The sequence below is a fragment of the Delphinus delphis genome, chromosome 1 (genome assembly GCF_949987515.2).
Source record: "Delphinus delphis chromosome 1, mDelDel1.2, whole genome shotgun sequence".
In the NCBI taxonomy this organism is placed as follows: Eukaryota; Metazoa; Chordata; class Mammalia; order Artiodactyla; family Delphinidae; genus Delphinus; species Delphinus delphis.
This window is the reverse complement of record NC_082683.1, coordinates 153,854,257-153,881,279: the sequence shown is the minus strand read 5'-3', so window position 1 is coordinate 153,881,279 and position 27,023 is coordinate 153,854,257. Positions and strand designations below refer to the sequence as shown.

The 27,023-nt window shown below is 39.6% G+C and overlaps 1 protein-coding gene across 5 annotated transcripts; it reads left to right on the top strand.

Moving 5' to 3' along the window:
• Positions 1-22,344, top strand: LOC132414158 (centrosomal protein of 78 kDa-like). 5 transcript variants are annotated; one of them, XM_059996534.1, is made up of 5 exons: positions 1-158; positions 7,792-7,930; positions 18,608-18,783; positions 19,608-19,779; positions 20,688-22,344. In XM_059996534.1, the coding sequence occupies exons 3-5, from the start codon at positions 18,686-18,688 to the stop codon at positions 20,949-20,951; spliced, it is 534 nt and encodes a 177-aa protein (XP_059852517.1). In that variant the 5' UTR covers positions 1-158; positions 7,792-7,930; positions 18,608-18,685; the 3' UTR covers positions 20,952-22,344. The 5 variants fall into 5 exon arrangements, 4 of the variants coding, with proteins under 4 accessions (XP_059852517.1, XP_059852500.1, XP_059852526.1 ...); XM_059996517.1 differs by having other exon boundaries at positions 1-512; XR_009516903.1 differs by lacking the exons at positions 18,608-18,783; positions 19,608-19,779 and adding an exon at positions 20,102-20,176 and having other exon boundaries at positions 1-512; positions 20,688-20,820.
• Positions 22,345-27,023: the final 4,679 nt, after the last annotated feature.

Sequence of the window (27,023 nt, the reverse complement as noted above, 5' to 3'; positions counted from 1 at the left end):
GCATCCCCGCGCGCGGAGAACGATGGGGCTGGCGCCAAGGGCCGGCGATTCGCCGTGGGAGGTGGCGCGGGAGCGCGGCATGGAGGTGCTGGCCTAGCTGGGGCCCGTGGCCCTACGTCGTCTAGCTGCGACGCGGATCCTGCGCACGCTGCAGGGCGGTGAGCGCCCGAGGGGCCGGGAGGCGAGCCATGAGGCTAACCTCATGGCGAGCCGTGGACCCCCAGGCGGGTGTGGGCATCGTGTCCACAGCTTGCGTCCCCTAAGCCGCGCTCGGGCCATGATCACTCGGTGAAGCTGCGCGGCGACACCGCAGCCGACTTCTTCCCGCGCTGTGAGGACCTGTGCGCGCTGCAGGACTCAGTGCCTCTGCCCGCCTTGCGCCCTTCCCTGCGGGAGGGCCTGCTGGACTTAACGCCGACCGCCTCCGCAGGGTGGACTGGGCGCCGCTCCTGAGCACCCTCTGCCCCTGATCTGTATCCAGAGCTTCTTCCAGCCACGGCTGGGTGAGACAGGTTTGTAGTTCCCGCTTCCAGGGGCTCTCGTGTGGGCGCTGCGAAGCGGGGTTTTAGATGGTGCAAGGTGGAGGGTGGGCAGTAGAATCGGTGCCCAGTGCCCGGGTGTGCGTGCACTAGACAGGGCGTGCGGCTTAGGACTCCTGCCAGCTCGGTGACCCCGGCCGAGTGCCTTAAGGCTTCTAGGTCTCAGTGTTCTCATCTGTAGCATGGGCTTAACAGGACCCACTCTCTGTGGCGGTTACAAGGACTCACTCTGTTAATGCTTGTAGACTCTGCAATGTAGAACACTTAGCACAGTTTGGAGCATCGTTAATTGTTCCACAGATGTAACCTGGTCTGTTGAATGACTTTGCCTGGTACAGACCAAAGCGATTAGGAAATTGATATATCCCAGCTTCATTTCCTTTCCATTAAAACAGGGCTCAGGATAAAAAAATATTTTTTTAAAAAATAAATTCGTTTAATTAATTAATTTATTTATTTGGCTGTGTTGGGTCTTCGTTTCTGTGCGAGGGCTTTCTCTGGTTGCGGCGAGCAGGGGCCACTCTTCATCGCGGTGCGCGGGCCTCTCACTGTCGCGGCCTCTCCTGTTGCGGAGCACAGGCTCCAGATGCGCAGGCTCAATGGGCCCAGTTGCTCCGCGGCATGTGGGATCTTCCCAGACCAGGGCTCGAACCGGTGTCCCCTGCATTGGCAGGCAGATTCTCAACCACTGCACCACCCGGGAAGCCCAAAAAAGTCTTTTTTTCAATAGTCGTATCATATAGTGGAAAGAGCACCGGTGTGAAGGCAGCTTAGGGTTTGAATTCCAGGGCTTATGCTGTCTGTGGCCTGCGCCGGTTACTTTTGAACTGCAATCCCCACACTTGTAAAATGACATTAAAAACCACTCTTTCTGAGGGTTCTTACAATTAATTAAGCACCTTATGTGTGTAAAGTATCCTGGCACTTGAATGAGTTGTCAGAACCAGGGGCTGCTGGAGACGATGCTTCTGCCCTAGGTAATCTCCCCTTCTACTGGGCAGCAGGTAAACACAAGCACAGTAGTCAGTGCTCTGGAAGAAGTGAGTTCTGGTGCTACAGAGTGCAAAATCTTTTTGTTTTTTAATTTAATTTTTATTCTATATTGGAGGATAGTTGATTTACAATATTGTGTTAGTTTCAGGTGTACAGTAAAGTGATTCAGTTATACATATATCCATTCCTTTTCAGATTCTTTTCCCATACAGTTTGTTACGGGATATGGAGTAGAGGTCCCTGTGCTATGCAGTAGGTCCTTGTTGATTATTTTATATATAGTCGTGTGTATATGTTAATGCCAAACTCCTAATGTATCCCTCCCCGCCATCTTTCCCCTTTGCAGAACACAGAAACTTGGAAGGGAAAGTTCACGGTAGGCTTCTTGGAGGAAGTGCCATCCTTTCTAAGGATATGTAGAAGCTCCTGGGGTGGCAGGAGAAAGCAGTGTGTTAAAGTTTGAGAAATATAAGAAAATATGGCAAAACTAATGTACAGGACTGGAACTCAGGGTTTGGGAAAGAAATGAGAGTTGATACTGAGAACTTAGTGGGGCCCAACAGAAAGGCGCCTTGTTTGTCCTGTCAGAAGATTGGATGTTTATCCTGAAGGCTGTGGGAAACCCTAATAAACAATAAGATGGACTTCTGGTTTAGAGGCTCACTCGGACCTCCATGTGGAAGGCAGTTGATTGGGTGCAGCGTGAATTGTAATCTAAAGGTTCCACTTAAGTTATAAAAGGTTGGACTGCATTTTGGAGATCCGAGAGAGAATGGGTGGGGCCTGGTGACCAGTTAGAAAAGGGAGGGCAGCAAGCGTGGGTGACAGTTTACAGCTGCATCTTTTTGTGAGATACAGAGCACAGTAGGAAGGGATTGGGGGTGGCGAGAGGATCTTACTTCATCTTCAGTGCTTTAGAGGAGCCTGGTAGACGGGTCTGGGCCCAAGGTTCAGATCTGGGCTTTTTGGGAGGACAGGTGTTTGAAGGCATGTGAGATACTTAGGTTACCCACAAGACGATACAAAGAATCATAGGTCTGAGAGTTTTTTAAGTGAGTATATATATATATATATATATACATTTTTAAATTTTATTTATTTATTTATGGCTGTGTTGGGTCTTCATTTCTATGCGACGGCTTTCTCTAGTTGTGGCAAGTGTGGGCCACTCTTTATCGCAGTGCGCGGGCCTCTCTTAAGTGAGTATATTTAAGGATGTTTATAAGCTGAGAGAAAGTAGCCAGCAGAGGAAGGGTGTGAAGATTTAGGAGAGGAAATGATTGTTCATTTGTTTTCAAAAAGCTGAATACTTATCGTGTGCCTGGCCTTTTTCTAGGATCTGGGGTTCACACCATGTGTTATCTCTTCTGCAAGGACAGTTCAACTCATCCCCTAGTGAAGAGAAATCAGATTTTTCTTTGCATCCCATTCAGGTGTAGGAACTGTTCCATATCTCTGAAGGGACTTTACTTAACCAGAGTAATAAGTTAGAAATCAAAAGAAATTAGAGCTGGAAGGGACCTTAAAGACCACAGTACTTAATTTTGCCTAATATTTTACATTGATTGTAAGAAAAATTTATTGCAGAGCCCATTCTCTTCAGAGTTCCTTCACTGAACTTTCTTTATGTCTTGCATCCAGTGGGTCCAGCTTGTAGATTTTGGCCTCTTCCTAAATTTGCTTCTTCATCCACATTGCATTTTGCCCGGACTATGGCAGAAGCTCCTGGGTGGTTTCGCGGCCCCTGGACTCAGTTCCTCTAAGTTCATCTGCCTACTGGGGTTGAGTGATCTTCTAACATGAAAAGATACGCCTAAAATAATGCTGCTAATGGCTTGCCCACACAGAGTTAGTGCATACTAGCCGCCCAGTCTGTGCTCTGCCCAGAGGCGTGTAGTCTGAACTGTGCTCTACCGAGCCTCCTGGGGCTCTTTGGCCCTGAGGAAGGGGAGCTTTTTGTGATCACTCCCTTTATCTAATTGGTCCTTCAGCAGCAGGGTGCCTTTCTCTAATCAGCGGAGGCACCCTTACTCAGCCAGTGGTAGCCCCGGGCCTCATCACCTGTGGGATACAAGCCATGCTCTCTCCCAGGCTTGATTCGACCGACATCTCTATTTTCTGTCCCTTCTCACACTTGGACCCCTGGCCTTTAGTCATCGCCACCTGCAGTATTTACAGTGACCAGCAGGAGTCAGGCTTGAGTGTCTTTGCACAGGTGCTCCCTCTGCAGTTAATGCACCTCCTCCTGCAACTCTGCATAGCCTCATCTTTCTTGATTGTACTTCAGGTTTATCATGAAGCCGTCACTTAGACATAACTTTTTGCCTCCATAGGAACCTCTGTTCATAAAGGTTATGGTTCTTTATATCATGTGATTGAAATTTTGAGTTTATACATGTCCCTCCTTAATGAGGCGTTAAGGGCAGGAGTCGTTTCTAATCCTTAGCACAGAGCAGATGTGTTTTTTCTTTTTAGCTGCTTTTTAACGGTGATAAAATGTATGGTTTAAATCACTCATTTTACAATAATTTTGCTTTAGGTTTTGACAGAAATAGTTTCCAGAAGTTGTGTTCCTGCAATAAGAAATAAAGATGTGACCTTCCAGTTGTGTAAAGCTCTTAGATGCTGTGTAAGTGCGTCAGGTGTGCTAAGGAACCTGGAGCTAAGTGGGCTAGTTGTGAGAGAGAGAGACGTAACTATGTTAACAAAGGTGGTAAGCCTTCATTGTGTCCTGCCAACATTTGATAGTTGCTTTTGGGGCAAACTAAAGGGGTAAAATTTTAAACTGTTCCTCCCCATTAAAGGGATTGAATAAATCGGCCACTTTGGGGCACCAGTGTCTTGCGAATTGTCCAATTGGAGATGGTGGTTTAGAAAGTGAGTTTCAGTCTTGTTTAAGTCTCTTCCCATCAGACTGGTCTCGTGATTTCCTACACACCATGTTACTTCCTGTCTGCCTTTTCTTGGTGTTGTTCATGCCTGGATCACATGTACCATGGAAGTTTGTCATGCTGGATACTGTCAGAATTAATCTTACTTAAGTTTGTGTTAAGCCACAAACCACATGTTTTGTATATTTTCTGTTTTTTGTGTTTGTCTATATTTTTATGGTTTCTCTTCAAGAAATATTATGGGAAGGGAAATAGCAAGATGTAAAGAGCAAAAAAGTCATCATGATCTTTAAATTGTTAGAATATGTATCTGCAATCATAATTATAATGCACTGTGGTATGTGTTCAAATAGGAAATATATGTAACGTCCCGTAGGAGCAGCAAACTCAGTGGTGTTGGTGAGGGTGTGTCATGGAAGTAATCACAAAGCAGGTGACTGTTGGTTGGGGTCCTGAAACATTAGTGTGTGTTCCCTGTGTCCAGTAGTGGTCTGGAGGGGTCAGGAAGCCTGCCTTTCAATTTGGGGGAACAGAGGGTTTGAGGTCCTCCCTCTTCTATTGCTCTAGTATACTGCATAGCAGCTAATAAAATACTGGGTTTATAGTTGACATTTAAATCGCTGATTGATCATCAAGATTGGCATGTATCATTGGAAATGAAAATCGGAAGAGTCTTATGCTCTTTAGGTTTTTCTTTTTTTTCCTTTGTCTCAAAAGTATGTAGTACTTTACTGAGTGGTTGGGAAGAAAGTTTGCAGTATGCAGTGTATTCAGTTTTAGTACCTAAATAGAATTAAACTGTTGCTGTAAACTGGAATAACACTTTGTTACTGACAAGTTTTAGAATGCATCAGTTCATCAATTACCTGTTTGGGAAGATTGCAGTTAATGATTTTAAGAATGTGGCTATAGGGCTTCCCTTGTGGCGCAGTGGTTGAGAGTCCGCCTGCCAATGCAGGGGATGTGGGTTCGTGCCCCGGTCTGGGAAGATCCCACATGCCACGGAGCAGCTGGGCCTGTGAGCCATGGCTGCTGAGCCTGCGCGTCCGGAGCCTGTGCTCCGCAACGGGAGAGGCACGTGTACCAAAGAAAAAAAAAAAAAAAAAAAAGAATGTGGCTATAAACTTCCAGTTGACTCAAGAAAAGCAAATAAATCAAGATTGACAAATGTATAGGCTCTTCATCTTATTGTGTGTGTGTGTTTTTATTTTCCTTTTAGTTATTTGTCAAGGTATAAAGAACTCTATCACTCTTAAGACAGTAAACTTCACGGGGTATAATCTGACATGGCAGGGAGCAGATCACATGGCCTAGATCTTAAAGGTGATTTTATGTTTAAACTTTCATGAAAACATGTGATTGAAGCAGATTAACATATTAATACAGATGGCAGTTAATTTTTGTCTTTTAATACATGTGAGTGCAGCTTCTGTTTTGTTGAAAGAATCTGACCAAATGGTAATGTGAATTGCTGTTGCATAAAGTATAGTGTTGAATCCCCAGTCTTTGCACTTGAGTTTAACAACTCTGTGGTTTTCTATCTTCTTCCTGAGACACTATCTCAGGTCCATCCTTGTCACACAGAGTGGTAAATTAGAGAACGATTAATATCACCATTTACAGAAGTGAGACTGAAATCTCAAGCATCCTGAACATAGGAACTGAAGGGGCCTCTCAGCAGTTCAGAGAGTTATTACCAAGCCAGTCGGCTGAATTCTGCTCAGTTTTCTCTGTAGCAGAGCCTTCCAGGTCCTTCTTTTGAGCTTATTTATTTTTATACACAATTCTGTGTGGTTACTGTACATAATACTAAATAGTTGTATTAACTGGGTTTAACTGGTGATGTATTTACATCAAGATCTAACTTCGTTTTGTTGATATCTTTTTAGGGGCTTGCCATTCATCAAAGCTCGTGATGTATGTAATCAGTTGCTGGTGTGTAGCTATCATATTTATGATATGTAGGGCTTGAATTGGGAGAGGTGGATGGTCATTCTTATTGCTTTTTAAACTGACAGAGCCTTACAAGAAGCATTTCCCTCTCTGAAATAAATCCATGTAAAACATGTTTGGTCGCTCTCCCAATGCAACTGTGTAGTTGTGTGGATTTGGCACACAACTGGCAGCCTTGTGGTTGTCTGTAAACAAGGAAGCCTGTTCTCCAGTCCGCACATCAGCTGTTACCCAGTGAAATGAACTTGACTGCCATTTCTGACCCCTCACATGGAGCTGTCATACTCAAGAATGTTCATATGTTTTCAAGAAACGTTGTTTGAGGGCTATATGTACAAATTCCTGATCGAAAAGCCAATATAAAGCAACATCTCCCAAACCTCTGCTCTCTCACCAAGGCCACACACATTCCCTCGCTTCTGGCCTCATGGCAAGCTAATACTGTCAGTATCAGATTCTCCTTCCCAGTGGTTCTAGGAGACTGCATAGTTGCTCTGTGAAAGACATCACTGCTGAGGTTGAGAGAAGAGCATCTTGGGTGTCAGTGCTGCCCTTGCATGCCCAGAGAGAGAGGTGTGCACCTCGTTCTCCTGTTAGGGTTTTCCTATGCTGCAGGTTTGCTGCTTGTTGTCAAAATGATGTCCTAGTGACTTGTCTTCTGCATAGTTACATAATCCCAGCACACTTCTTTATGATCTGTAGAATTTTGTGGGGTTGTGGCCAAGTCAGGTTTTAAATGTTTGGAAATGTCCAATTGAACAACATTGCAGTGGCAGTGAAGCTTGACGGGAGAATTGTATTACTGTTACCCTAGTTTTGGCTTAAGGGTGATGAGAAGATGAAATTTTGATGGGTCAGTTTTAGTTATGTATGTGTATGTGATTTACTTTTTAAAATTCTAACATCTATTGTACACAGCTTAGATATGTTGACTTTCTGATTATTCTTCTGATTGTTTATCAGTCCCTTTACTGATGTATTTTCCTCCAAAAAACTACATTTTCTTCCAGACTGTTTTTGTCTGATAGTGAAAAATAAATTTTTCATTTGCAGTCTAAAGTTGATCTGAGAAAAAATGGTTACCTTGGATCTTCCCTTGGCTTCTGTGAAAGAAACTTAATAAAATAATATGGGCAATTCCCATTACTTATCTTAACCATGTACAACAGAGGTCTGTACAGTAACATAGCAAAAATAAGTTACTGTACTTTTACTTAGTCATTGCCTGTTTTAGACTAAGGAGCAGTGAGAGACGTTTATAAATAATGATACCTCAGATCACTTTTGTTAAATGTCCTCTAATATTTGCATATTTGGTATCTGGCTTGTGTTGTCTTTTACACAATCTTGTCTTCTTTCTTTGCACTGTAGTTTAACAACTCTGTGGTTTCCTATCTTCTTCTTGTGACACTCAGGTTCATCAGAATTTCCTGTGACTGTGACAGTAGAGAGTCCTTCCTCCTCAGAAACTGAAGAGGTCGATGATTCCTCAGAAAGTGTTTAGGAAGAGCCAGAGAAAATTTGTTTGAAACAAGAAGCATTGCCGGTACAAAGGTATCACTTTAAAGCTATAGAGAAGATTATTTTTCAAACGGAAGGCTAATTGCAACACGGCACAGCTTGTGTGAGGGTTCTGTTTTCTCCTCCCATCTGCATTGTATCCCCTTGAATGGTTAAGCTTAGACCAAGGTGAATGGTGGACATTTGAACTCTAAGAAATAAAAATCAAAACATGTCGTTAGCAATATATTTTTCTTTCCTTAGAACCTTAGTATATTAGATTTAGGGAGAACCTTAGTAATCATACGATAAAGAAATTGAGTTCTGAATGAATATAGTCAGCTGATTCAGTGCTCTTGTTTTACAGATGAGAAAATTGACAGTTCTAGTTGAACTCTCTTTTTACAAGAGGAAAATATGGCCTCATTTTAAATAAAAGTAAAGTTGAAAAAAGTTTTGATGTTGATATTCTCCTTTCCTAAACTAAAAAAATATCAAGAAGCTACATTCCATTACCAAACAAACCTGACCTCTAATGTCATTCCATACTATTGTTTGTATGGACAGAAAAGAAAAATGGATTTTCATAAGAAATTTTTGCACCTAAAAAATAATACATTTATTTTATTTCAACTTTAATGAAGAGCTGAACATTTCTAGTAAATAAAGGAACACCATTTGGGGGGGACCTTGTCTTTGTGCTACAAAGTCCCATGTTTAATTTTTTTAAATTATTTAATATGATTTTCTTTTCGTATGGAACTTGTCCGGTTTCAGAACTAATTATCCCATTATTGTAGGACTATGGGAATTAACTCTTTGATTTTCAAAAGAGAAAGTTAGATTTTATTTTTTTAATTAAAATTAATGATAATATAGAGAAATTTTAAGAAAAAAACTTAGAAAATTATGAAATGTTAGAGTAGGAGAAATTTATAGTTCATGTAGAGTTACCCCCTTTCATTTTATAAATGAGCACCTACAATTTGTAGCACGTAAGTGGTTTATTAGTAAATGGCAGAGTACGACAAGACCCTAGAGCATCTAACCCGCATTCCTTGTCATTTTAGATGTGTTGTATTCATTTCCTTCACGAGTCGACCAGGAGATTGTATTTCTAATAGCAATGATAGATACTGGGGAAGACCAAGAAGTTTACACACTGGGACCACAGAATAGCAGATTCAGAATGCACTGAGAACCCTTTCAGCTCTTCTCCGTTTTGACAAGACACTACAAGGATGGTATCAAAGTGTTTAATTATATAAGCCCACAACAATCAAGAGATTTCAACATAGTTTTGAAAGACAGAAGACAAGTGGAAGAGTGTGAAACCGAAGCAGTAGAACAGAGGAAAAGCATCATCTAGAATATGCACAGGGACCACCTGCAACTGAGGAGGATTCTGACCCCACCTGCAGAAGTAGCCCCATGCTCAGATGCGCATGTAGGAGAGAGGGTGGAGTTAGTTAAAAGTGTGACTGAAATAGGGGAGCTCATTGAAGGGTTGTGTTTGGAGGAGCAGACTCCCAGCCCCGCCCTCACGCTCCTGAAATGAGATGCTTTCATTTTGAAAACAGTGAAACTGGCGAGAACTAGGGCAGCTAGTGTGAGTTTTTACACCCTAGAAAATTGTGTTTGGGGGGGATCCTATTACAGTTACTCCCCGCTTTTTCCTGCACAAGAAACCAATCAATCGTTGACTTCAGGGAGCTTTCTGCACTCATTCTTAAATAGAAAATAACTGTCATTTGCCTGATAGTTGAGTAAAGCTTCCAACATGAGAGGGGGAAAAAGAGTGAAAACATATCCTAGTAGGACCAGGGACAATTTAGGGAACAAAATAATTTAAGAAAAAACCCTAATTAGTATCCTGAGAGAGGTTTAAAAAGAGCTAGCAACTATAAAATAAGATTAGGGTGTTAATTAAAAAGAGAATGGTCAGAAAGCAAGAGAGGTCTCTTGGAAATGAAAATATGGTTGCTGAAATAAATTCAGTAGGAATCTAAAAAATTTCTCATTATATAAAAAAGAAAGACACAATGGAAAATGTAATAGCAATAAGTTAGAGAGGCTGCATCTGGGAGATGCAACATGTTACTATTAGAAACTCCAGACCCAGAAAAAAAATGGAGGAAAGCTGTCAAAGGGCAACAAAATTCCCCACAGCTGAAAGTAGACATCAGACCTCAGATTGAAAATAGTTACTCATGTTTTGAGCGAGATGAACAAGAATAGACTCACACCTAGGCACCCTTCATTGTGAAACTTTAAAATACTGAAAAAATAAATTAACATAGAATAAAATACTGACAGGATACATCCATTCCAGAGAGAAAAATACTGGTCACCTAAAAAAAAAAAAGTAAAAATCTGACTTTATCATACTTGTCCTCAGCACCATGGATCCTGGAAAGCATTAGAAAGATACCTCCAAAGTTTCTCAGACACATAATTTTCACCCTAGGGGTTTGTATCCAGCCAAACTATCAGTCATAAGTGGAGACTGAAGAAGATATTTTGTACACAAAGAAATTTGAAAAATTGACCTCCTGTGCTACATCTTAAGCTATTTATAGAAATAATCCAGCAAAATGAGGCAATAAACCAAGAAGGAAGGTAATAGGCGATTCAGCGCAGAGAGCAACTAGTCTAGATTGGATAGGCTTCTATTGATTGTGTGATTGAGAGCTTAGAAACACCTTGAGGCATATTGTACTTACTAGGTATTAGGCACTGTTGGAAGGGAGGAGGGAGAGGAAGAGGAGAAGGAACTTGAACTCCAGAGGACAAAAGGCTATACTGACGTAAACATGAAGCAAAATAAGCTATGGTTGATTTTTAACGTACTATTGGTGAGGAAGAGAAGAATCCACTTAAACTTGACACTATAGATGTCCCCCTTTTCAGTGACACACAGGGGTAATGACCACCTATCTAATTTGTTGTCCAAACCAGAACTTGTCCAAACTCCTTACACTTCAATAGTGTAAGGAGGCGCTCTAATATTGTAACATATTGTAACATCAGGACAACAGGTATAAACTGGAACAGCCCAAGGAGGCTTGGGGTATGTGGTCACCCTGCACAAGGGCAGTGACACTGACACAGTATGGAACGAGGTGTAGTCTGTACACAGAGACAGTACATCTGCAGTGGGCAATATTAATTTCATTGTAATAATGGCAATACTGTCTTGGCTTGCAGCTTTTATTGTCAACTTGCATGTAATAACAAATAACTAACCTAAATTATACTTAGTATGTATTTGCATTAACTTGGTATGTACTGAAATGTACTAGTATGTACTTAGTATATATTAGGCTCTAAGTGTTTTTGCATATATTAACTCATTTAATCCGCTGTATAGCCTTATGATGTTGATGCTAATATCATTCCCACTTTTGTGAAAAGGAAGCTAAGACAGGGTAGGAACTTGCCCAGGCTGTACCTAAATTAGGGTTGGATCGAGGCTTTGAGTTTAGGTTCTCTGCCTGTTGTCTTAAACCTTACTGCCTACTGGCTCTCAAATAACAGAAGACTTAACTGCACATAGAACAGAATATAAATTTCAACTTTGACAACGTAAAAGCTAGGTTTGGAAGGTAGACAGGAGGTAGAAAAAAGGGAAGATGGTATGAATGTCCTCATTTTACAAAGCGTGACGTTGAGAGAGTTTATAGTTGATCAACAATGTAGGTTTTTAAGTATATCACTACAAGTCAAAGAGATCATGAACAGTGGAATAACTAATGATGACATAACTTTACTGAGCAGTGTGGACATAGGAAGAGTGTAGAGGAACTAAACCCTTACTTAGTAAAATAGAAAGTGAACAGATAATGCCACCAATTTAGTCAGAAAATGGTCATGTAAGAGTATTACTTGGAAATGGAGAAGAATTCAAAATAACAACAGTTGGACCTCCCTGGTGTCGCAGTGGTTAATAATCTGCCTTCCAAGGCAGGGGACACGGGTTTGAGCCCTGGTCCGGGAAGATCCCACAGGCCGCAGAGCAACGAAGCCTGTGTGCCACAACTACGGAGCCTGCGCTCTAGAGCCTGTAAGCCAGAACTACTGAGCCCACGTGCCACAACTACTGAAGCCCGCCCGCCTAGATCCTGTGCTTCACGACAAGAGAAGCCACTGCAATGAAGAGTAGCCCCCGCTCACCGCAACTAGGGAAAGCCAGCACGCAGCAACGAAGACCCAACTCAGCCAAAAAAAAATAAATAATAATAAAATAACAATAGTTGATGTAAACCTCATAAAAAAGGAAATCCAAACAGCCAGTAAACACAGAAAAGTGTACGACTTCATTAAGTAATAAGAGAAAAGTGAGTCAAAACCAATGAAACTACATGCCAATCAGTTTGACAAATACATAAATAAAGTGTGGTACTATCAGGTATTGTAGACCTGGAGTACTATGGGAATCCTCTACCCTGCTTACACTGGAGTATAAATCAACACAACTACTTTGGAAAGCATTTAGCACTCTCCATTAACTGAAGGTATATAAATAGCCTGTGAGCCAGCAGCCCTCACCCCCGCCCTGTGTAAATGCACCAGAGTAACCGGTACAGCAGGATTCCTGTCCATGATTTGCATTAGCACAAACTGAAAACAAACCAAATGTCCATTAAGAGTCAAAAATTTAATAAATTATGTGTATTCGTACAGTGGGAAAACTATCAAGCAATAAAATTGAATGAACTAGAGCTACAGGCTGCAATGTGGATGAATTTTTTAAACCAATGTTGAGTGAAAGAAATAAGATAGAAAAGATTTCATATACTATGATCATCTACATAAAGTTAGATGTTGACGAAACTAAACTCTTTTGTTAGGGATGCATGCAGGTTAAAGGAAAGGATTGTCAAGAAATGAGGATGGTGTTTAACTGGGAAGAGAGAAGGAGATTGTGATGGGAAAAGGATATGGGGGGGGGTTTGAGATGCTGACAAGTATCAATACTTTCAGATTCGAGTAGTGTTTATGTAAGTATTCTCTTTTTATTTGTCACATTGACAGTTTTGTTCTGTGCACTTCTCAGTACGCATATCTTATTTTATAATTAAAAACCTGAGTAAAGAATTGGTCGCTTCTTGAGTGCTGGATGTGGGAGTGGGATGAGACTATTTCATTTTAAGCCCTTCACTACTGTTTGCGTTCACATGTTATTCATTCAGCATTAATTGAACATATGCTGTGTACCAAGCACTCTTCTAATTTTATATGTGTTTTAACTCATGTAATCCTCACAAGAGCTCTGTGATATGGGAGCTTATCTCCATTTTATAGATAAGGAAGTTGAGACCTAGAGTTATAGAACTTGTCCAAGGTTATATAGCTAATGGGTAGTGCCAGGCCCATTTGCCTCAGAGAATCTGAATTTTTACAATATAATCTAAAAGAGAAATTTAATTGCTAATTATAAGAAAAAAAATTGCACATTAAAGAAGATGACAAGTTTTCATCTATCCAGTTAGAGAAAAACACACAGTCTGTCTTTCACACACGTACATCTTGTATTGGCAGGGATTTTCCTTATTAAGCAATTATTTATTGACCGTCTACGTTGTGCTAGGCACAGGTGCTGGGGATAAACACTTAATAAAATACACCCCCTATCTTCAAATAACTTGCACTCTACGTGAGGAAGTAAGCCAACAGTTGTAGTAGAGGTTATATACCAAGTGATACATCGCTGATGGCAGTATAAAATCTCAAATCTTTTGGAAAGAAGTTTGGAGATAGCTACCTCAGAGCCTTAAAAATGTTCATTTGCTTTGATCTCAAACTCATTTTTATGGATTTATTGTAAGAACGTATTCTCAATACGGAAAAAAGCTTTCATGCATAAAAACGGTTATTGTCTGATAATATTGAAAAGTTGGAAAGAATTTAAATGTGTAAAATGGTTAACCAGTAAACCCACTCAGTGGAATATTTTGTAGCCCACACAAAAAAAATCAAGGTTATGAATCTCCTGATTATATGAGAAATGATTGATTTCAATGTTAAATGGAGAAAAGTTGAACATAAAATTTGATATCCAATATGATGGGAGCTTTGTCCCAGAAAAATCACCCTAGCCGTTGTACAGAAGGGAGGAAGGAGAGCAGATGACAGGAAGGAAAATTATTCCAAAGCCTTATCATTAGTCTTACTTAAGTAATAGAATATCAAGCAATTTTACTTTCTAACTTTTTCATTCCAAATTTCCATGTAAGGGACATGAATTATGAATACTTTGTAGGAGGACGGTACACTTTTTCACAAAAATTTAACACTGTGTTCTAATTCCCTCCATTAGAGGGAGAAACTGTTGCATGTAATTGCACTTTGATGTGCTATTTAGAACCAGTCAGGAATTTTAGTCTACTTTTCTCTGACTGTGGTGAGGGTTTTTTGTTTGTTTGCTTATTTGTTTAGGATTTCTTTGAAATCAGTTTTAGAAGATTGATTAAACCATCATATTAAAAGTAGAGGAATTTTGCAATTTTTTTTCCTTTTTCCCCATTGAAAACTTTACTGGCTTTAGTAATGAAACATTAAAGAATTTGAAGTTCTTAGACTCTCAATTTTTTAAACATGTTCTGAATATAAAAATATATGTTCATTGAGCAAATGTTTGTAAACAATGAACAGCTTCTTGAAGGAAATAGAAGCCACCTCTGCATGTACACACACCTAATCTGCTCTTTTGTCTTAAAAAAGTATCAAAAATATTTTGCCATGTCACTAAATACTCTTCTACATCAGAGAATTTGATTAAGCTTATGCATCATCTCCCAGGAAAAACGCACAGATATATTACGAATGTAGAACTCCTGAAGCCCATTCATTAACTCTGGTTGAGACCTCTTGTCATTCTTTTCTTAGTGGCTTCATAGCACATTCCTTCAGACGGTGAGCTGTTTTTCTTTAAGCCAGTCCCAATTTGGAGGCTCTTAGCTTTCTTCTAGGGTTTGGTTATAAACAATCTTATGATATCATGTTGGTAGATAAATCTTTGCCCACATCTCTGATTTCCTTAGGGTAAACTCCTGATGTAGGATTGTTGTTAGGTACCAAGAGCTACTCTCCAGAAAGTGATACCAGTTCCTCTCCCAATGATGGCATATAATAGAGTTCCTCATTCTTTAAGTGATTGTTCAAAGCAGTTAAAAGGTATAAATATACCGTACTGTTTTCATAAGTATAGGAATTCTGGTTGTTTATCGCTGCATAAGAAACCACCCCGAAACAGTGGCCTAAAACAATGACTAGTCATTTATTTTGTTCACGAACCTGGAGGTTGAGTAGGATATTGATTCTTTTACTACACTCTTACTGACTGAAAACAATACCTATTTGACTAGCTCACAGTTCTGCAGGTCAGAAGTCCAGGCACAGCGTGACTGGGTTTCCTGCTCAGATACACACGGGAACATGTGGGTTCCCTCCTGAGAGTGTTAAAGCACGTGAAATTTAAGTGTAAGACATTGAGCCCCAAACGTTGGATGTTCACCATAGTTTGTGTGGGTCACAGAGCTGAAATCAAGATGTCAGTCAGGCTGTGTTAGCATCCAGAGTCTCTGGGAAAGAATGCCTCCAGGCTTCTTCGGCTTGTTGGCATAATTCAGATTCTGCAGTTGCAGGACAGAGGTCCCCATTTCCTTGCTGGCTGTCAGTCGGGGGACAGCCTCAGCTCCTAGAGGCCTCTCGCTTGCCTTCCCTGCTGCAGCATTAGACTTCTTCAGAGCCAGCAATGGAGAGTCTCCCTCTTGTCCCTTTTGTACTTCAATTCAGGAAGAGTTCAGGTCCTTTTCATGGGGTGCCTGAGTAGGCCATATCCACCTAGAATAATCTCCCTATCTTAAAAAAATCAACTGATTTTGAACCTTAATTCCGTCTGCAAAATCCCTTCACTGCAGCACCTAGATTTAGAGGTTGATTGGATAAGTGGAAGGTTTGTGTACTTCAGTAAGTAGGAGTCTTAGGGGCTCTGTTAGAATTCTGCCTATTGCAAGCAGTGTCCCCACTTCACGGACCGAAGTGTCTTATTTCCTGAAACTCCTAAGGGAGTTTATCAGTGTTCATTTTATTTCAGTGACCTTGGTGAATGGGAAGACTACCACCTCCGTGAGCAGGAATGGCACCCAGCGTCCTGAGTCCACAGTGTGGCTCTGCTACTTAGTGGTGTGACCTTGGCTGTGCTGCTCTACTTACTCTACTTCTCTGCCTCTGTTTCCCTCATCTGTAAAATAACATGGAGTTAGTGATTGTTCTTTCCTCGTACGGTTTGTTTTTTTTTTAAATAAATTAATTTTATTTATCTATTTTTGGCTGCGCTGGGTGTTTGATACTGCTGTCGGGCTTTCTCTACTTGCGTCGAGTGGGGGCTACTCTTCGTAGTGGTGTGCGGGCTTCTCATCGCGGTGGTTTCTCTTGTTGCGGAGCACGGGCTCTAGGCGCGCAGGCTTCAGTAGTTGTGGCACGCGGGCTCAGTAGTTGTGACTCGGGGGCTCTAGAGCGTAGGTTCAGTAGTCGTGGCACATGGGCTTAGTTGCTCCGAGGCACGTGGGATCTCTCCGGACCAGGGCTCAAACCCGTGTCCTCTGCACTGGCAGGCGGATTCTTAACCACTGCTCCATCAGGGAAGCCCCCTCTTAGGGTTTTGATAATTAGATTTAATGCCCAGGGAACTCCAGGAACAGTGCTTGACTGTAAATTGCTTTAAAAGTGATTACTTTTGGAGCTTCCCTGGTGGTGCAGTGGTTGACAGTCCGCCTGCCTGCCGATGCAGGGGACACGGGTTCATGCCCGATCTGGGGAAGATCCCACTTGCCGTGGAGTGGCTGGGCCCGTCAGCCATGGCCGCTGAGCTTGCGCGTCCGGAGCCTGTGCTCCGCAACGGGAGAGGCCACAACAGTGAGAGGCCCGTGTACCGCAATAAAAAAAAAAAAAAGTGATTACTTTTTAAAAAAATTCTTTTGAATCTGCAGTTAATGCAATTCAGGTGTGTTAAGCATGTTCATTAATAGGACTTCCTACTATAAAGAGACCCACAAATAAAAATAGAAGTTTTCTTTCTTGTCCTTAACTATTTATTTCTGACTTGCTATGTTATACACATATATGCCTTTTATGATGGGCTGCCACAAATTTATGTTGGAAAAAGTGGAATTTAAATAAATCTTTACTATGTTAATTTGATAGATTTTGATAATTCATTTCACTAGCATGGTATGATATTACCAGTAGCAGACTAAAATCTGAGTTCACTTCTGGTTCTGCCCCTAAATCCTGATGAGTCCTATAGCTGGAAAGGCTTTTGGATATTATACTACGAATTAGTTATAACATTTACTCTGTTTGTTTAGGAAAAACTGGAGGAGTGCCTAAAGCAGTTAAAGGAGGAAAGACTAATAAGACTTAAGGCTGATAAATGAGTCAATAAAGTAAACAATTTCTTATACTTTTGGGAGTGTTTTGGTTTTATTTCGATTTGATTTTAATCCATATACACATAGTTTGTAAACTTTAAAACTGTAATATGTTGCAAATTGGTTGTATCATATGGACTTTTGCATTTACTGGTATTTAGTGATCATATGATCTATATTCCAGAAAGCATGTTTTTAAAAATGTGAAAATCTCGTTTTGTGTGTGTGTGTGTGTGTGTGTGTGTGCGCGCGCGCTTTCTTATGACATTAGCTTATGTTTCTTATGACATTAGCTTAAGTGCGCGCGCGCTTTCTTATGACATTAGCTTATGTTCATGATTCTTTGATTCAAGAAAGCACTTTTTGTGCATATACTATATATACAGTAGCATAAAAGACATAATGAGACTCTCCTGGCAATGAATTAGGAAAGTGAATCATTTAAATAAATTTAAGATATTGGAAAACTTCTAAGAATGTAATGAAAGATAAAATTATATACTATAAGAATTACATCAGGTAATGTGCATGAAAGCAGGGCATAATCTAAAAAGTTCTATCTAAATATACTTTATCAGAGGTTGAGCGTAGGGAGGAATTTTTCAAAGTGCATCCACTGGATTGGCGGACACTCATTCAATAAATGGTGAGCACCTGCTTATATAAGGCAAAAGGGGCATCATGAACATAACAGCCTTTCTGAGAAGTACTGGAGTTGAGCTTATAGGGGGCTTTAAGTGCATAGGTGATGAGCGGAAGGGGAAGAGTGCACGGGAGTGAACATTTTGAAGGAGCCAAAGAAAACATTGGTGATCGTACATTTAATAAATTGGGTTTGGTATGATTTAGGACTTTTAAACGTAAGCATTAGATATTTTGCTCGCTAAAGTTAATTCTTAACATCCAGCAGAGTTGTAATATGTTTTGTTCAGATCAGATTCTATAATTTACTTTCTAATTTAAGGGAAACTTAAAGCAGGTAATTTTCTAATGTGGAATGAGGCTCCATTATGAATTGAACCAGTTAGAAATGTGATCTTTTGTGAAAGATCGTTAATAAAACGATAACTTTGGTTTATTTATATACCACCTAAGCGTTATATAGGAAACTTTGTTGGGTGCCTGGGGGTTTTGGTTATTATGTGATATGGTCTCTGTCTTTACTGGTGGAGAGTTAGCTTAATTACAGATTAATTACATTTTGAGTGTTTTAGTTTTGTTCCTTGAAACTAGGCAAGACTACTTTTGATGACAATGAGAAAAAATCATGTCAGACATTTTCCGTCTTCTTTTATAGCTGGAACATGAAAATGCCCAGTTAAGAAATATAAATTTCTCTTTGTCTGAAGCCCTTCATGTCCACTCATTGACAAGCATGATCCTGGATGATGAAGGTGTTTTGGGCAGCATTGAGAATTCTTTTCAGAAGAATTCTTTTCAGAAGAATTTCTTGGATCTCCTTAAATATGCTGGGTTAGTTCATTTCTCTTCATGGCGTTCTTCTCTTTCCAACTATAATGGTAGTTTGCTGAGGAACTGGAGCAATTTTCATCACTTACATGGCCTTATTTAGCCAAATTTAGTGTAATTATAGGTAATATAGTTGACGTTTTAAAAGGAGGAATTAAATTTTTTAAGAAATGCAAATAGGGGAGCCTGCTTTGGTAGAGTGGGGAGCCTATTATAAAAGAGTAACCTGTAGACAGAGTAATTAGTAGGTACAGTTTTTTGTACAGACTAAATTGAAGGCAGTTTTCATTGAAAATATTCGGGAATGGATAAGAATTTTCCTATCTTTCATTTACTTTGCTTGTTTGATAAGTTTGAATTAAAGTTATTTTTGTCTTAGACATAAAAATTATTATTAATCTGCAGGGAAGATATAGGTCAGTGGTTCTCAACCGTGAGCAATTTTGCTGAAAGAGGGGAGTGGAGATTGATAGTTGATGGAGTGGTGTTTTGTCAGTGAATGAGTTGGTGTTGGGAAAGGAAGGAACAAACACATTCTTGGAAACTGGAGGAAAGGTGGTAAAGAAGTGTGGGAATGGAGGTGTGACTGGCAGTGGACGGGGTGCATGGTACATGTTGAAGCTGCTAGTGAGACAGTGGGATGTCTCCTAGAGGATGAATCTGGAAAGGGCTGAGAATTTGGGGGAGACAGAGGCTTGTAGTCTGGAGTAGGATGTTGGCTTTTAAGATTTTAGAAGTATTTCATGATTGTAGGTCTGGGGAAATCTAAACTGCTCTTCTGTAATTATAATAACCTTTGTCTTTTCTCCTTTCCTCCTCTGGTCCAGGCTTGGGCAGCTGGCCACAATGGCTGGTATAGATCAGTCAGATTTTCATTTACTAGGTCGTCCCCAGATGAATTCTACTGTTAGTAGCCCACCTAAAGAAGAAAAGAAGGCACTTGAAGAAGAAAAATCAGAATCAAAGCAGAGTGCCCCAGGACCAACGCAAAATCTCCAAGTAAGTGGAGAGGACAGCACTTAAGGATTCTAAGAGTGATTAGCAAAAAGGAAATGACCAAGTCAGAGAGAAAATAATAATGGTCAGTCTCTAATAGTTCACATGCTCGGGAGCTAGAAGACTCTGGAGTCCTCTCCAAATCTGAGATTAGTAAATGTGGACCCGTTTCATGATACTGTATTGTTGTACATAAGAAAACTGGAAGTTCTTTAGAAAATGTATGAGTTAAAGCAAACTCTCCTTAATGAAGAAAGAAAACATTACAGAAAATATCCCAAATTTTAAATTGTATAAATGTCTGTTCTATTCATATTTTATCTAGGTTTCTATTTGTATGCAGTCAGCTTAACAATGAAGGAACACTAATGGAGGTACACGTACTGATACAATTTTTAAAGTAAGTAATCTTGACATAGCTGATACGTAAGATATTACAGTGACTCACCTGGTCATGGGAATGGGAGGGGAAACCTGTCAGCTTTTCCTCCAGCCTCACTTGGAGCCCCCTTCGCCCAGCTCAGCCAATCTCAGACTGGTCTTGGGAACTGACAGTCTGGTCACAAACTATATTATATACTGTTTACATGTGCCTGGAGGATAGCAAAGAAATTAATTTTCTTACAGAGTAGGGTTTTATTTTTAGTGAGGGAAAGGAAATGGATAATAACTACCCCAGTCACCAAAGTCTGAAAATGTAGCGGACATAGCCTTGGATATAGCTAGGTTAAGCTGAGAATCACTTGGCAGGATATAATTAGAGAAAAACTGGCTCTGAAATCTTCTGAATAATCAATTGACTGTGTTAATAATAAGATCACAGAGTAACATTGAAGTTTTGAACTCTACTTTTTAATGGTTGGCTTTGTTCATCACCGAATTTTTGTCTTGTCTTTTGTTTTTCCCTCCAGTTTCAGAAAATTACAGGTGATGCTGGGATTCCTTTGCCTGTCGACTCCTTCCATGTCCCAGTCTCTACTCAGGAGGCCTTAGAAACTTCCAAAGACAACCTGGGGGTCGCAGTCACAGAGCAGCGGCAGGAGTCTTTTGAAGATTTCATTGCTAGAACATATTCTCCTTCAGCAGATGTCATTTCTGGAACTGGAAGTCAAAGAAAAGAAGAGGAATTACTTAGAAATAGCAGGTCTTCTTCAGAGAAAATGACCAGAGCATAATATACCAAAAACTACTCTGCTAAGAAACAACCTGGGAAGGACCTGCATTCTTGCTCTGACTCACCTGTAAAGCAGAAAAGCAAAGGAATTGGGCAAAATAATTCTTTGCTTAATGAACCAATTAGAAGTGAGTCTTCGAAAAAACACATTTCTGTTAAGAAAGAGAGTACAATAGTGACTGTTTCTTCAAAGACAACTAAAAGTAAACTCAGTCTACTAGAACATTCTGAAAGTGATACTCTTGGATCTGATTGTGAATTTCCAGAAAGCATCCATATTCCATCACGCCTAACATAGGTCTAAATCTTTTAAAATCTTTTAAAATTATGTTTTTGCCTTCAAATTTTAATAAATTACTTATGTTTTTATTATAGCATATGGTGTTTTAAAATACTTGACTGGAAGCCATTAGAGAAAGATTTGTCTATACTTTTTTATTATAATGGAAGTTTTGGTGTATTTTTCCTTGTGACAGTTTGCACCATTCATTCAGCTAGTGTTTACTGAGGGCTTCATATGTACAGTCCTTTTCTGGGTGCTATTGCTTTCAGCAGTGAACAAAATAAAGCTTTTACTCTCCTGGAACTAACACTCTGTGGTGGGAGAAAACATAAACAACAAAACAGGGTAAGGGGTAAAAAGAGATGGGAATAATAAATGGAATAGTTTTACCATTTGGTTAACTGTCAAACTATTATAAATCGTATGGCCAGAAGCCATTGACATATTTTAATTCACAATAACCAGAGAGCATCAAACAATTTACCAAGGCGCTTAACCGTGTTTATGGATTACAGCAACACTATGAGGTAGGGAACTATTACCATCCCCACTTATAGATGAGGAGTCTGAGGAGACATTTTGTGAGTTGCCCAGAATTACACAGCTGTAAGTAAGTGGGAAGCTGGGATGTGACCAGAACCCATGCTCTTTTTTTTTATGTATGGACTTTATTATGTTTCATTTGTTTCTGATTTATGTGATTTTTTTAAAGATTTTTTTTGATGTCGACTATTTTTAAAGTCTTTATGGAATTTGTTACAGTATTGCTTCTGTTTTATGTTTTGGTTTTTTGGCCACAAGGCATGTGGGATCTTAGCTCCCCAACCAGGGATCAAACCCTCACCCCCTCCATTGGAAGGCAAAGTCTTAACCACCGGACCACTAGGGAAGTCCCCCTTCTGTGGTGATTTTTATGGCAGTTTTTTAAAATTTTATTTTTTATTGACGTATAGTAGAATTACAGTGTTGTGTTAATTACTGCTGCACAGAAAAGTGACTCAGTTATACATTTATATACATTCTTTTTCATATTCTTTTCCATTATGGTTTATCACAGGATATTGAATATAGTTCCCTGTGCTATACAGTAGGACCTTTTTGGGTTTTTTTAAATACATCCACTTTTTAAAAAAATAAATGTATTTATTTTATTTTTGGCTGTGTTGGGTCTTCATTGCTACACGCGGGCTTTCTGTAGTTGCGGTGAGCGGGGGCTACTCTTCTATGCGGTGTGCAGGCTTCTCATTGTGGTGGCTTCTCGTTGCAGAGCACAGGCTCTAGGTGCATGGAGTTCAGTAGTTGTGGCACACAGGCTTCAGTAGTTGTGACTTGCAGGCTCTAGAGCGCAGGCTCAGTAGTTGTGGCAAAATAGTCAATAATTTAATACTGAATGGAGAATTAAGGACTCTAGAGCTAACCTTTGGAGAAAAGTAAGAACCGAAAAGATAAGATTTGGAACACTCATTATTCCTGTTTTCATATAACAGGGTTTCTTGTCATCCAACTATTCGTTATCTACATCCTAAGGTGTCTATAGATTCCAGCCCTTCTAAGTCAGCAAATTGCTCATCCTGTTTCAGCAAATTGCTCACTGATGGATTCATAACATAAACATAATACCGTATAATAGAAATAAAATTCAACTTTAAAGTGAAATTCTGAATTTTAAAGATATAATATCATGAAGCCATTGTAAATAATACCAGAGATCTGCTTGGTTAAACATACAAAGCCATTGATAAATGAGGATGTGTAGTTAACAATTTAAAAAGATACAATAGAAGTAAAAGAAAAAACAATTGAGTATCAAATAATTAAGAGAAGGCCTTGGAAAATAGTTGAATTTTTACCAGAATTAGCCTGTTTGAGCTGCTAACATTGAACATGCAGTGAAGGACAGTTTACTGTCCCATAAACCAGTTTTGCTGAAATAATCACTCAAAACAAAATGTAATTCTTTTTTTTAATTGTGGCACTTGTGCTTAATTAAAATTTAACCTAAATTTTACTGGCTATAAGAGAAAATATACTGGATTCGTTTATATAATAACATATTTTGACATAAATTTCAAATGAAAATTATTTTCAAACGTATTTTCAATTACTCTTCAGTCACTATTTACAGATGATTTTAAGTATATGGATTTTTTTTTTCATGTACAAATCATCCTTGAAAAATAAGGATTCTTTTACTTGAGTAGGACGTATCTTAATCCGGAGATCAGATCTAGGTCCAATAGACAAAATTTTAAAACTTAAAATTTTCTAATAGTAAAAGGCACTTAAAAGGTTAAAACCTCCTAACAGACCAGCATTCCGACTATAGAATCAGCCGATTTATGGGTAGTGAACATTTTGTTATCAAAATACTCACCCACAGCTGAGTGAGCCTATAGCATGGATACATGGTAGATTTCTGTACCAGAAATTGGATGAGCTTCCAAATGCTAAGATTTCAAGGGCTTAACTGAGACCAGAACAGCATTTTCCAAAGTTGCTAGAAACAGAGAGTCCTTTAAAATGTTCCACTGACAAAGGGTTGTAGAGCCAAATAAAGTTGAAAAACACTTCAGACCAAACTCTACTTAACAGTGAAATTCACAGAGCACATTATAGCTCATTCCACATCTCAAAAGTCCTGCAGTCACGAAACATGTTTAAATTTACTGAACCCAGGATTTCTCAAGTTTATTTTACTACAAAATCCTTTTTCTTACTTTTTTTTCTTTTTTGTTGACTTCACATTCACTAATGTCCCATGGGAGCATAGGTGATATTCAAAATATTTAACAAACTTCAAGTGAAGGCACTAAACAATCAGAAGGCTGTCTGACTAATTAGACTGACCCTAAAACTAGTGTTCTTTGGATCACTATTTAGAGGAAAAATCTGGTTTAAAACTGAGATTTTAATTGATAATCTAATGCCATCAATCTGCAAAGTTGCCTTAATTAGTAGGGGTTTTTTTTTCTTTTTTTTTGGTTACAGTTGCTGGACTTAAAATGTAGCTGATATAATGTAAATCATTTCAAAAAGGTCAAATGTATGATGTCACATGTTCTCTAGCATCAAATCCATTTCACTAAGTCTAAAATAATCTCTTTCAAGAGACACAATATTTTTTTAACCCTGGAAGGTTCGGCTCTAACCTTAAAATAACTTAAAGACACTTTTCAAAACTAAACTAAAAATTAAAAAAGTAAATAATAAGTAGAAAAAGGCAAGAGCTAAAGTAAGAGACATTTTCACTGGCCATTAAAAAAATTCTCTTCTTAAATCTGATTTTTAAAAATTAATAGAAAAGACTGGCAATTAACTTATTTTCCCTGGTGACTACTGCCTGTTTGGGGTGATACAAACATTCACCTAGATAACTGTGATTTAGGAGTAATAAGAATTATATTTTTGGTCTCTGTCCCAGTTTCTGCCACAGAGTTTCTAAAACCCTAAGTGGGATTTCCTAAGTGATGAGATGATAATGGTGTCTTTTGTTATGTTAACAAGGTGATCTTTGGAAAGCACCTAAGGATGGGAGCAGGCAGCCTGTGGAGCCAACCTTGTGATTAGAGGTTGGAACTTTCAGTCCCACCCCCTTGCCCTCAGGGCAGGGAAGAGCCACTCAAGATTGAGCTCAATCGCCCATGGCCAATGAGTTATTCAGTCACACGTGTGTACTGAAGCCTCCATAAACCCCCAAGGACAGGGTTCAGGGAGCCTCCCAGTTGGTGAGCACATGGAGATTTGGGGAGAGTGGGCTCCATGCTTTCTCCCCATACCTCGTCCTATACATGTTCTCTATCTGGCTGTTGCTTTTATCATTTTATAATACACCGGTTAATCTAGTTAATAGAATATTTCTGTGAGTTCTATGAGTCACTTGGACAAATTAATTAAAGCTAAGAAGGGGGTCGTTGGAGCCTCTGATCTGTGGTACAAGGGTCAGAAGCACAGATAACAACATATACTTGGTGACTGGCACCTGAAGTGTGTGTGTGCATTCCTGCTGGACTGAGCCCTTAACATGTGAGATCTGATGCTATCTACAGGTAGATAGTGCCAGAATTGAGTTGAATTATAGGACACCCAGCCGTTTGAGCACTGCTACGCTCTCTCATTGGAAATGGGGTGCTCAGGACCACTTAATGCTTTCCAGGCTCTGGCTTCTGTGAATTCATGACAACAGTAACCTCTGAAACATACACATGTACCTTTGCCACAAAACACTTCTGATAGACACATAAGAAATTAATAAAAGTTGCTAAGAAAGGGGGTAAGGGACCTAACATTGGTTGGATGAGGGGGAAAAATATTCCAGAAGGAATTACTACTACTACCTATCTTTTGATAGTATGTGATTTTTAAATATGTGATCTCATTAGATTTTCCAAATACAAATAAACAAGATAATTATCATTTTTAAAAAAAAAGGCTGAAGAAAATGTAGTTTTATATACTTCAGGAAAAAGAAAATCGAGGGAGGATTTGATTATAGTGTTCAGTAGGCCAAGAAATGTGAATAAATAAAGAATTACTATAAAGGGCCAGAAAAATGATTTAGGAGACAAGACTTTAGGAGACACTTTCTGATAAGCAGAGCAGTAACTCTTCCCATTTCCTTTGTTTTTGGCCACGAATGGTTAAAGGCTCCTGTGAGAGGGCTACAAGGGGACTAGTGTCCACATCAAGTGGATAGCTTAGATCCTGATACCAACTACTGGAAATTATCCAGGGCCCAGGAAAGAAGTACTGGTAAGCTGCAGTTGCCAGCACGGTGCTTGGTAGATGTAAATATTTGTGGGTCCGCTAAATTAATGGTAAGACTATAATTCATAATATCTTGCACACAAACTAGATTGGTAAGTTTTCAGTGGATGACTTTATTACCATTCCGAACTCAGTTAGATGGAACAGTACTCCTCAATGATTGAGAAATCAATCTTCCTCAAACTTCATGTATCACCATCTGCAAACATTGCTCTCTGTCACAGATTACCTGCCTTCAGCTATGGATGACACAGTGAGATGCATTTCATTCTCCTCTTCCTGGACACACAGAACAATGACCTTTTCTCACCTCCCTTGGAGCCAGGCAGAGGTCAAGTTTTTGCATTCTTGTTGAAAGGGTATGGGTCTACCACTTTCAGGCCTGGCCAGGAGATATTATGCATGATTGCCCATGTTCCCTTCTGCTGTAGTTTAGGTAGTCATGCATTTAAGACAACACCTCAAGGTGGAGGGGGCATGGGTTCCTGATTCACTACTTGAAAGCAATCTGCTAAGAATGAACCACCTAATTCACACTGGTCTCTGACAAGAGAAATAAACATTTATTAAGTTAAGACACTTGGCTTTCAGGAGTGTTTGTTAGACTACCTAGCATCAATTACCTTGAGTAATTCATTGCTAAACTGGTACACTGGTAATAACCATGGACTAGTGATGAGTCTACTTAATTCCAATCCTCTCCATTTCTCATTGCTGATTTACTCTATACTCACCAGAAATTATTTTTCATAGGACTTCTTGATGACCATGTCAGTCTAGAATTATCCATAGTACCTCTATGTCTATCTCTTCCTCCAATTCAACTTCCCAGTAGGGGACCTGGCATTACCCCTCTGTGTAGATACAACCATGGAGGATCAGGTCCTAACGAGATCGTATCTAGAAGGGCCCTGTTCTGCAAGGTTAATGGTTTATTTTGCTATACCTTGGATTCATATGTTGGTTTAAAATAAAAAGTGACATGATTTTTGAAGGTTGAAGCTGAGTGGCTGAACCAAATTTCTA